The 12,556-nt window shown below is 41.8% G+C and overlaps 1 protein-coding gene across 2 annotated transcripts; it reads right to left on the reverse strand.

Annotated features, from left to right (window-relative positions):
* Window positions 1-5,288: 5,288 nt before the first annotated feature.
* Window positions 5,289-10,690, reverse strand: csnk2b (casein kinase 2, beta polypeptide). 2 transcript variants are annotated; one of them, XM_076302196.1, is made up of 7 exons: window positions 10,585-10,690; window positions 9,845-9,925; window positions 9,494-9,596; window positions 9,053-9,168; window positions 8,680-8,755; window positions 7,897-8,086; window positions 5,289-6,825 (listed from the first exon to the last, which is right to left on the reverse strand). In XM_076302196.1, exons 2-7 carry the CDS (start codon window positions 9,914-9,916, stop codon window positions 6,735-6,737), a joined length of 648 nt encoding a protein of 215 aa, XP_076158311.1. In that variant the 5' UTR covers window positions 9,917-9,925; window positions 10,585-10,690; the 3' UTR covers window positions 5,289-6,734. The 2 variants fall into 2 exon arrangements, with proteins under 2 accessions (XP_076158311.1, XP_076158310.1); XM_076302195.1 differs by having other exon boundaries at window positions 9,482-9,596.
* Between the last annotated feature and the right edge of the window lie 1,866 nt (window positions 10,691-12,556).

The raw sequence follows: 12,556 nt of genomic DNA on the forward strand, positions 1-12,556 counted from the left end.
ACAGAGGCCGTCGGCCCGCCAGCCCAAAGTTGCAAGGGTGTTTTTTCCGCTCACAGGCACTAGGAGAAAGCGAGACAGCCACCATTAAACCCGAAAAAAGTCATATAACCATTCCAGTGACTCTGAAGCTGTTAAGTTAAGGTAAAAGCTAAAAAACCCGCATAGTTCCCCTTTAAACCAATGAGAATTCCCTTTAACAGTGAGCAGCGCAACTTTAAACAACACATCAGTATTTTGATAGTCAGCAGCGCATTTGAAGGAATCTGCTTGCATGCAAGACCGTATGGAACAGTTATTCCACTAAACCATGCTTTACTAAAGCCTAGTATAGCCTACACGCATTTGCACTCGTCTATTATTTGAACTCATTAAAGTGAAACTAACTTCACTGTGGTGTCAGTCAAGACAAAACAGTATACACAGTTAATTACTTTCACTATTGACTGACAGTGGGGTTACCATCGAAAACATAGCCTGGAAAAAGCAACACTTACCCCAATAATGTTCGAATGACTGAATAAAAAACGTTTATCCTGCAGAGGAGTTGCTTACATCTCGTGACAGTGTGTCTTCAGCTGTGCTTCATATGACAGTGCGTCTTCAGCTGTGCTTCATATTTGCCTCTCGCCTCTTTATAATCACTTTTATGCGTCATTACCAATTTGCAAATGATGGTGAATAAATAACTATGTATCGTTGAGATGTATTTTGTAATTGTGTAATATTGTGTATTTGTAATATCTTTTGTCATATCTAATATGGGGGGGGGGGACTACTGGCAGCCGTGGCCTACTGGCTAGGGCTTCGGACTTGAAACCCAACCAGTAGGAACAGCTGAAGTGCCCTTGAGCAATGCACCTAATGTGTGTGTGCGCGCGCAAGCGCGATAGGGTCTGTCATGTCCTGTTGAATCTGCTTTCATGTTTTCTATTTATTTGCTTTATACATATTGCCTCTTTGATCTGTGGTTTTATCTAGCTTAATAACTTTCTTCACTTATACTAATTTTTAAGGTACTATTCCATCAACCTGCCCAGGGACTAACAGGTGGAAAATAGCAATCTGCTAAAACCTGGCACAAATACATATTCTCTTGTTGTACAAGGTTAATGACTTATTGTGTGCTGTCCCTGTCTTGAAATTGAAAATACATTAAAGCTGCTGGCAAGATTGTTTTGGTCATATTCACTGAAACCGACACTATACTCCGACAGAACAACATAAATCAGCCGGTTTTAGAAAAAAGTCCACACTTCTACCTCCACCTAAAGACTGTTATTTATTTTGCAAAAAACCACAGCTCCCTGTTCTTCTGGTCCAGAGCAGGGCTGTGTGAGATCTGACTGTCAATCACAGTCTGGTGCAGTCTGGTGTGCACTGACGAGCACAAACTTGATGACAAGGTGCTCGGTGGTAGTGGGGGAGGGGCATGAGAGTTGTAAACATTCAAAATGTTGGCTGAGTCCCCTCAATCTGTCAGACTTGCCAACTGCAGCTTTAATTAATTAAATTAAGCTGTGAGAAGTTTTAGATGTACTCCAATAGACCAATTAATGTGTGTTTAATGTGAACTAGATGATTAGACAGAGTGGGGTCTCACACAGACAAATCATACATTTGGGAAAGCCTTACATAACAATGAAATATAAAACGTTATGCCCGTGGCCATACCATCATAACATTTCTTTACAATTGAATTCTATTGACATAGATGATTTTATAGTGCTCATGTCTTACAGTTATCATAGACAGTTCACCTGCTATGACAGACATGTTCATTGTCAATCTTAGGACAGAGGTAAGTCTGATCTCCTGTTGGATCACACTGGTTTCTAAAAATAAAGGCTTTATCATAAGTGTTGTATGACAAGAAAGTACAATACGGGTGGTATTAGCCTACGGGTGGTATTAGCCTAAGAGCAATCAATATGTACACGTCTTGACATTTGTCAACCCAACCCAAAACCTTCCATATTCTGCCTAAGGTTATTTTGAGTCATACAGTATGCATTCCTTTTTAAGCCTCTCTCTCTCTGTCGCAATCCATCTGTCTGTGTGCCGATCTTTCTATCACAAATGCTATATCTGACCTTAACTCCACTATCCCACCTCAGTGTCTCATTATTTCACATATCGTGTTCTGCTCACACTGAGAGAAACTCACATGCTGCTGAGTCAGAATGAGGGCTATGGAGAATAGTTTGGATGATGTCAGAGGAATACATCGAGACAGGGGAGGCGGTCACATGAAAAGTCTGGTGATTCCTCCTTCTTCTGACACAACTGTCACATAACAGTGTGACTGACAAGGACAAGGTGATGATGCACTATAACACTAAACCACTGTGTGCTTCAAATATGGAACGTCCCTCTCTTACACAAACACACACATTTTCTCTCTCACACACACAAACACATTCTATTGTAGTATTTTTCCCTCTCTTTTTCCCTTTTCACACCCACCGACGACACAAACCCTTTTCACTTCTTTTTCACCCCAAACACTGTTGTCATTCTATCCCCTCGGATAGGACAGGACGCCGATACGGGGGAATATTGTTCATGGAGGAGTAGGAGTGCCTTTGTCCTGGACCTTCCCTGTGTGCTGCTTAAAGCCAGTGGAAAAGATCAGATTAGGTCATTTGAACCAGGAGGCCAACACAGTGTGTGTGTGTGTGTGTGTGTGTGTGTGTGTGTGTGTGTGTGTGAGAGAGAGAGAGAGAGAGAGAGAGAGAAAGTGAGGAGTGTGTGTGTGTGTGTGTGAGAGAGAGAGAGAGAGAAAGAAAGAATTTAAGAGAGTGAGTGAGTGAATAACTGAAAGAGCAAGTAATAGATTGATTGATTGCTTGTGAGTGAGTAAATAAGTGAGTGAGTGAGTGGGTGAGTGAGTGAATGAGTGAGAATGTGGATCTACAGTATAATTGCGCAAGAGAGTAGAAAGCAGTGCAGAGGGAGGAAAGAGAATTGAGGAATAAGGCATTTTTTATTATTGTCAAAGGATCACAGGACAGGATAAAGTAGACTGGGCCCAACACAGCAGAACCTTTGAAAAACAGCAGAAACAGCAGAAATGAGGCAAGCCGAGGAAATCTTCACAATGAGGCTGAGGAAAATAACAGGAAACCTCTGTGTTCTGAGGAGACAGAAATCCCTTCGTGTGTCAGGATCCGGCCCAGGATCATTAGGTTCTGGCCATGTATTCTTTGTTTTTTGTGGTGATTGTATCTCTTGTGTGTTTTGCCTTATATCTTCCTGTTACTTCCTGTTGTGCTTTAATTTACTCCCTGTGTCCTGTACCATGTGTTCCTTTGTTTTACCCTTGTCATGTGCTTTTGCTCGTTGACCATACCACTCACCTGAGCCTTGTTCCCTGATTATTGCCTTGTTCCTTTCCACCTGTGTCTTGTTTGGTTCTGTGTATTTAAACCCTGTCTTTTCTTGTGTTCTTTGCTTGATTATTTTGAGTCTTTCAGTCACGTCATGTAAGTCCTTGTCAAGTCCGTATCTTCAGTGTACTCTGTGTCAAGTTTTGTTTTTTGTGATCTTCGATTTTGGATTTCGTGTTTTTGGATTTCGTGTTAATCAGTTTTTTGAAGTTTCGAAATCTTCTGAGTGTTGGACTGTTTTTGCCCTGCCTTTTGTGGAGTTTGTTCCTGCCCTGTCAGGGTTTCCTTATTTTTGAACTGCATTTTGAAGCTAAGTTTTGTCATTAAAGTCTTTTCCCTTCAATTCCTGATTTGGTGTCTGCTATTGGGTCCAATCCTGCATGCTGGTCCTCAGACCGTGACAGTGTGAGCATGTGACACACGCAGTCTGTCATTAAACAAGCCTGAAAACAACCACTGTAGTCGGCGTTCCTGAAGGAGGCACGATATGATTAGTCACACCTTCCTCAATATGAACACACAACACCCACTGATTTAGTTACAGTCCAAGCACATGGTGGTAAGTGTCAAACATGGAAGACGGTTACTTTTCTGCCCTACTTTGTCTCACCTCTGCCACCTGGTGGCTAAATAAAGTCAGCATCCTGGAATTGGAATGTTTTGATGATCCCTTTGTAAAATGCCAGTCATGTCCAGGTAATATCTATCGGCAAATCAAATTTGGCCACAAAAAAGGACACTATTGGCTGGATATATTGGAATGTGTGGTGTTCTCTGGGCAATACTAGCTGGGGCTATCTTAAGCTATTAGCTTCATGAATGCTCTGAAGTAGAGCATTACTTTTTTTATTAAAAAATGTAGTATTATTTAAATTGAGTATTATTATCATGAAGTACCAAGTGTAACTTTGAAGACGTTGGCAAACTTGCCATTACACAGGAACTTTAATGATATCCCATTCAAAATCTATAGGCAATTGGTATAGCCTATATAACAGATTCAACTCTTCTGGAAAGCTCTCCATAAGGGGTTGGAGTGTGTCTGTGACCTTTTGCCATCCAGAAGAGTATTTGTGAGATCAGGGACTGATGTTGGACAAGACCTGGCTTGCAATCTCTTCACCCCAAAGGTGCTCAGTGGTGTTGAGGTCAGGCCTCAAGCCAAGGCCAGTCAAGTTCTTCCACACCAAACTCACCCAGCTGTTTTTTTGGACCTTGCGTTGTGCACCCTATACTACACTTGAATTTACTGAGCTTTCCAGAACAATCCATTCTTTCACAAATGTGTGTAAATGCACTCTGCTTGATTTTATACACCCGTGGCAATGGGTGTAGTGCCAGCACTACACTAACACATGCGACGTACAAGAACACAAATATCATGGATCAACCCACCAGGCACTAACCTCCGTTCCCACTCACTCGCAGACATTCCTACAGCACATGTGTGACAAAGTGACAAAAGGAGCATGAACATTCCGGTGTGTGCGACTGCGTTACGTGCCAAGCTGCCTGTGCCTTGAATCAGCCAGCAGGTGCAGGGTCGTGTGGATGTCAAGAAACACAGTTTAAGAGGGCACATGTATTCAGTTTCTGGGAAGGGGAATGGTGAAACTCGAAAGCATTGCTAAAATTTGAGTAGCTTCTTGTGTGAAAATACTTCAGCTTTCTGAAGAGGTTTATTTTGATATATATTTATTATAATTTTCTTTTTTCCCCCCCGTCTAGTACTTAGATGAAAATGCAATGTAAAGCACTCCAAATCAGTATATCAACATGAGCCTGAAGCCCTTATTTTAAGAGAAACGTATGCCCACCAATACACCCATGTTTTTTTTACTTTGAAGCAAGATTCTATTAATAACAACAGTACAGTACAGATGCAAACATGATATTCCAATGTCAGACTTGTTAGGAAAAAAATGTTTATTGTGAAATTTGAACCCTGGTTCCTCTTTTTAACAGCAGCAAAAAAAGAACCCAGAAAAAAAAACAATTTTAAAACTAACAATAATTACAGTCCACTCCATCCGTCCGTCGTATGTGTAATTTCTTTCAAAAACTTAGAAAGCTGGGTACATCTGGCCTACCACACAAATAACATCTGATGCACTCTGAGGAGGAAGGAAGAAAAACACACACACACAGAGAAGAGGAACACAAAATGTCACCATGGAGGCATGTCGTTGCGCATCTCACATAAATTGTTCTACTGGAGGCAGAGGAACCACCAATATGAATCAGTGCTTGTGCGTGCCTGATAAACATGAGTGTGTGTGTTTGTTTGTGTGTATGTTTGCTTGTGAGAAAGAGAAAGGGGGAGGGGGGTTGTGTGAACACGTCGCCATTCCAGATGTGCCCCAAACACTTCCAGCCGTCACAAGAGACATTAGCAGTACAATACAAGGGCCAACAGTTCAGCCCTGCAGAGTCGCTGCAACAGAGCCAAGAACCAACACACACAGCCTCTGCCTTCCAGTCCTAACACACACACTGTGACCCTTATATGCACCCGAGGGCTTCCACTGACTGCACTTAAGGCAATTTAAGACTGGGTGGTTTGAGCAGCGCAACTGTGAAACGTCAAAGGATGCCATGCAAATGACCATTTAAGAGTCGACCCAAAACGCCATCTGTTTTCCTGCTATGAAAACAGTGACGAGCGCCCAAGAGAGAGGCACAAGACTGCCCCGTGTCAGGCCTGGTGCCTTCACCGGTCACCTGTGGGCTCCGCTTGTGTCAACCGCAAAGTGCTGGGGAACAGCTGCGCAAGAGGCTCGGGACACAAACCCGAGGGACCTTTCTACGCCATAGTATGAAAACGAGTCGTGGGTAAGGGGGTTGCTCACTAGAATGGGAGACAATACTGAAACACTACTGAAGCTGAAGTCTGCACTTCAAATGTAACATCCTGGTTTAAAACAAAAAAGGGTTTGCCATGACCACGGACAGGAGAGCAAAAATTCAAAACAGTGGGATATCCTCTCCCCTTCTCACACTATGTATGTGTGTGTGTGTGTGTGTGTGTGTACACGAGGTGTATGAGCATGTGTGCATGTGACAAGAGAAGAGAACTTGATTTTTCTTTTTTAAGCCATCCATCCAGTTTTTATATATAGAACACACACTCTTGATACTTTAATGTCTTCTCTCAAGGTCACTAAGTCTAAAACAAAACATTTCTTTTCTGCCTTCGCAGTGGTGGGTGGGTGCGTGTGTGTATGTGTGTTGTGTGGTAACTGAGGTACACCACCCCCTTCTCTCCATCATTGATAATTACCCCCCCCCCCCCCATCCCACCCACTCGCCCTCTCCTTCTCCTCCATCCATTCCCCTGGGATGGGGGTCCTAGCGGATGGCTTTGACTGGACTCTTGAAGCTGGAGGCGGCTTGCAGCTGCAGCTGGTAAGCCATTGGATGGATCTTAAAGCCATAGAGCCTGGGAGAGGAAAAGAGTACAAGAGATACCAGTCAGTTTAATAGAGTGATCGTATCTGACTGTACAAGACAGGCTGAAATATGTGAGCATGAAGTCTTAAAAACTAATTATTAGCCAAAGTAAACTGAGCTATGTGGATTCTCACACAGCAGATAAAGATTAAAAAAAAACCCTTTACCAAGGGCAAGCAGTCATGGAACTACAGTAAGCATACAACAGGTGTTAGTTATCATTGAACAGTCCTAACACTTGCAGATTTTATTTGCTGTCCACTTCTCCACACTATGTTCACTCCGACACTGAATATCTTGTTTGCCCAAGTATAACAATTAACACATAAATCCTTCTACATCGTAACTTGCATAAGGTCCATTATTTTTAAATATTGAGATCAGAATTAGTTAACAGGATTAGATTAGTTATTGATTGTAGAAACACCATTCATTATCAAAACAAACTTTAGAAATATTATTCATGCAATAGTATGTGTGTGTGTGTAAAATATAATCTACACAACAGTTACCACTGTAAATCGAAGGGGGCGCTGGATTTATAACATAAAAACAAGCAAATCGGTGTCTCACCTATGTTGTTTTCCTAATCAATACAAGCCATAATTGCAATTCGATATTGATTAATCACCCTATTTCACAGCAATAAACTATCGCTATTGATTAATCACCCTACTTCACAGGCATAAACGATCACACTATTCATGCTCTCCAATAGTTAGAAGGCAGGTGGCACACTTGGTGGCAAGTTTCCCCATACACAGTTTAAGCACAGTCCGAGACCAAAATCGGAAACGTCAATAGAATCTCCATGGAAAAAAGTGTTTCTGTCCAGGGCACGGCTTAATCCATGTACGGGAATCTGGCCCATGAGGGCCTAAGAGCAATTATTGACTAGCTGAGATTCTGCTAAAAAGCGCACACACACACACGCACGCACACACCCAGAGAGCCCCCCCAATAATACTATACATTTTCGTGGGGCCCAGAATTATTGTCCGTCATCGGGCCCAAATTATCTAGCAACAGCCTTGTGCCCACACACACACGGAAAACGAACCTGGGCACAAACTGGTTGGCAGGTCTCTTGGGCCGGTACTCGGGGTGCACCATGAAGAGCATGTGGGGGAAGCCTGTGCCAAAGTAGGCCCCGTCCGTGTGGTGGTGCCGGGAGGACTTGGGCGTGTACACATCCATGCACTTGGGACAGTAGAGCTTCACCATGGCCTCTCCAGGGATGTCAGAAAGGCCTGGGGTGTGAGAGGGGGAGGAGATCAATCAATGCACACAACGAAGCATTTACACACACACACACACACACACGCAGAATGCTCACACACACAAAGAACGCTCACACACACAACCTGCACATACACAAAGGTTAAAACCTGTTGCCTGAAAATGTGCCAACTAGAAAAATGTGCCAACTAGAATTCCTATGCATTATAAAGCAAATAAGGTGCAGTGCCATTTCAAAGCTAATATTGAGGGAAGTTTGCATATTAGTTCCCAGGAATGTTTGAGAACATTCCAGAATAAGCCCTGACTGACAAATTGAGATGGAATGTGTACTTTCACCAACAGAAGCTTTTACATTCCTCAGTGCCTAAAATAAAGGCACAAAACATGTAATTTGAAGATATACTATGGTTTATCTTTTACAAGTTTACATTCAATGTAGCTGGCGGAGTTGGACACTTACAATGTTATGCTTATTAAAATAATTATTTGTATCATTATTTTTTTTTAACTGAAAGAGGTGGGTAACATTAAAGAAGTTAAGGTTTTACCATGTATACATCACAAAAAAACTGTAAACAGACTGTGGGTGGTGGGCACTCACCTATGGGCAGCATGGGCTGATTCTCACAGTAGACTCTGGGGCAGTAGCCAAAGTCTCCCTGCTGGTACTTTTCCAGCTGCAAGCACAAAGGAAATCATTATGGACAAAAGGTTAAGCCATTTTTCAAATGTGGCATCTGTATGTGTGCTGCTGAGGCAGAATGAGAATGACTGAGCTACTGAGGAAGAAAGAAAGAAATGAAGGAAGAAAGAGAGGGAGGAAAAGAGAGAGGGGTTGAAAAAGAAAGTGACAGACAGAAAGGGAAACCAAAAGAATGAATGAGACAGACAGAGAGAAAGAAAGATAGGAAGGGAAAGAAAGAAAAAGTAGAAGGAAGGGTGGAAGGGAGGGACAGACAGAAAGAAAGACCCACCATTTGGGCGATGCCACGGTTGGTGAGGATGTAGCGTGCATGGATCAGACCGTACAGCATCTCAGCTGCCTGCTCGATCAGGTCACTCTGGTTAGGGTTGTCCTCCAGCTCCTCATCTGCAACAAGAACGAGGAGAAAAAAGTTTGCACACAATCCATTTTAGGGCTATTGTACACTAAACAATAGCCTGCAATATTTCTGCAACTAAAGAAAACAATCGAGAAAACAAGAATTCAGAATGTGAGTTGTTAAATACCCCAGTACTGATCGGTGTAAAGTTTATTTGTGTATCTAGTACATACACCTAACACATACACAGTGGGATGAGAGATACAAATCTTACAAAGCAAACTGAATGCACAAACATATAGGCCTGGCCTCATTTGACATACACACAAGAAGAAGAAGAAGCAAAGTACTACATCAGACCTCTGCCCTTACCTGGCTCCAGGTCCAAAATCATATCGAGAGCCTGCCTGTAATGTGGAACCTGTTCGTTGAGTCCTGTCAAGTTGAATTTATCCTGAATGTAGTCTTCATCAACCTGCATGAAGGAGAGAGCAAATGTGAGACAACTTCCTTATTCTCTGATGATTCTTACGAATGTAAAAACACACACAGAATATATTCGCTGTGCATAGTGGAATGAAGCTAGTCAGGAAAATTACTGCATTTAACGGTAACGTCAGGCACAGTTAGAAATTAGAAATGCTGCGGTCTTGACAGTGGCAGTGGTAGCAGCTATATCCACAGGCACTGGGCAGGTAACGTTATGCTATGGGTGACATTTACCTCGCAGAAGAATTCGTTTCCCCGTAGTCCACAGAACCAGGAGATCCATGACACTTCCTCTGAACTGCTCATTTTGGAAAACTGAGGGGGCGAAAACATACCGTATATTGTGAATAAACCTAAACAGAAACCAAGCCTAGTCACACAAATGCTGTTGGTAGCCTACTACCATGACCACTAACATTCCCTACGAAAGGAGATTATCTGTTACTCATCAAATAGCCGTTCAATGACTAAAAAATCAAACCAAGAAGGAACATGAAATAAGATCATCGTTAAAACATACATTTCCGACTAAGAGTTAACCATCGTTGTTGATCGAACATTTAAGCAAGTAGCTAGCTATCATAGCTCATCTAGCTAAATTAGCCTCGCTTCCGAAAAGCTTAAGTAATAACGTTAGCTACCTTTCATCAAGTCAGGTTGATGTGATAGCCATTAAATAACCACAATTTACTATATTAACCCCAACAACAAAATGCAAACTACTAACTAGAGGCTACAAAATTAGCACTTTACGATAGGATGTTCAATTTATACGCCCTACCCTGCTCTACAGAGTTAGCTGGATAGCTAAATATCCAATATGGCGCAGGGTGAAGTAGGCCGCAAAATATTTGTCCGCCAGGCTCCTCAATTTTACAACACGTTGACAAATTCAACGTTTGGTTAACATTTATAATAACAGTTAAATATACTATACAAAATAATACAATTTAATAAATGAATCCAAGTCGTACCTCCCGGTTCTCCCGGTATCCGTTTGCTGTTACAGGCTAGTAAAAGTGATTGGCGATTTTCGCCTTTAGCACAAGATGACGCACAAAAGATGAGCCACGACACTCCTGTTGAGGTCTATGGGACTTGTAGTTTAAAAAAAAAGGTTTAACATGGCTTGATGTATTATATGACCTAATTTTTTTGGATGTAGCAATGTATAGGTTACAGTAACACATTAAAAATATTTCTTTATAAGAACCCTAATTATTGCACTTTAATAGCTAGATGTACCGCATAGCGGTACAAAATATGACCGCCGCTCAGTCCTGTACATCCGTTCCGCGAAAATAAATCACACTAATCAATTTGTCTCCATCTTTTACTCCATCCCCCACTCTTGAAACTTTTGTGTATGCTTGTTTGGCATGCCTGTGTGTGTGTGTGTGCGGCTGCACAGAAAGTAGCCTACTGGCGCTGCAAAGGTGAATAGATTGTAGAATAGCCAAAAAAGTGGTAGCATTGGTATAAAACCTTCTCTAAACAATCACAAGTAGGGCAGTTCATTACAGTTCATCCATTGCAACTGGATTGATGAAAGGTCACTTACACCTGTAGGCTAGGGGAAAGCAGAAGGTATCAGCATAATGTGTATTATTTATTATTATTTATTTATTTATGTATTTAAAATTATTAATAAACAAAAACATCTCTGTCAGTTCCATGCAGTTTTCAACAGCTATCAAAAAGAAAGGTCATTTTTGGATGGATGGATTTTTTGTGAATGTTTCTTCTTCTACATAAGAGAAGTCATCTTTAGTTCATGTGATACTTTATTGTCAATGCACAGATTAAGTACCAGTAGTCTGAAACGAAATGCAGTTTTACATCTAACCAGTGGTGCAAATAACTGACATGTCCCAATGGGCCTTCATGAAATGCCTCATACATTTTAACGGGCCAAGTTGAAGAGCTGTTGTCCGTTATTAGTTAGTTAGTGCAAATATAGGCTGATTTATGTTCCCTTGCATTGTGTAACTGAGGTCCAGACTAGTCTGGCTTTCACCAGACCAAGCTCAATCTTTTAAGAAATCAAAAAATAAATCGCCGGCAGATCAGGTTGGGTTCACCCAGTCTAGGCTACTCCATGGTAGGCGCCCGATATTGTTTAATCTTCCGATTGAGATATCCACTCTCTGGCTATTCTAAATGCAAAAATGCATCAGGGAGTTATGACAAAACCGTGACTGTTAACAAACTAGATCCTAATAGAAAGCTGTTAGCTGCCCTAAGCTACAGGTAGGCCTATAAGGTAGCCTATTTACAACATAAATTGTCAATAGGCTATGCTGGCGACACAAATAAAATCTCCTTTGGAAACCAATGGCTTACGCCTTACAGTATCAGCGGACTTAAGCTGCCACATCGTGGCGAAAAGTTGTAATAAAATTCACGCAGCTCCGTGAATCACGGAAAGCGCGAATGAAGTAGCCACTTAAATGGATGGGACCCACTGCACAGTAGCTAAAGCAGCCATAATGAAAGCCATAATGAAGGTGTCATTGTTTGGATACTTCACACACACGTGCTTTTTAATCTCACAGACTACAACTACCAAGCTGGAATCAAAGCACATCGATTCCCCTCTCACACCCTGCACGCACTTAAAACAAATAAACAAGCGTCTCAGTCTCACGCATGTATAGCCATAGGCAAAACTGTATCTGACCGGTCGGTGTAACGTTGGTAAATCATCCATTGCACAGAATGATTTTTGTAGAACGTGCAACAAATAATATCACGATTATGTGTACAGCCCTGCCTTGGATACATCTCTCAAAGTGTGCTCTAAAATATTTGGTTTAGATGTAGATCATCACTTGTGCGTTAATTTTGAAATAGAGTATTGAAGTAGCCTAGTGGGTGTTTGGGAATGAACGTTAGCTCAGATGCTTTTTGAGACTTTTGTGGTCTTAATGCAACACTTTACAAAGC

This window comes from Alosa pseudoharengus, unplaced genomic scaffold (assembly GCF_046254945.1).
Source record: "Alosa pseudoharengus isolate Yale_2024_CS ecotype anadromous, Long Island Sound unplaced genomic scaffold, YU_APseudo_1.1 YU_APseudo_1.1_scf_23, whole genome shotgun sequence".
NCBI classification, from domain to species: domain Eukaryota; kingdom Metazoa; phylum Chordata; class Actinopteri; order Clupeiformes; family Clupeidae; genus Alosa; species Alosa pseudoharengus.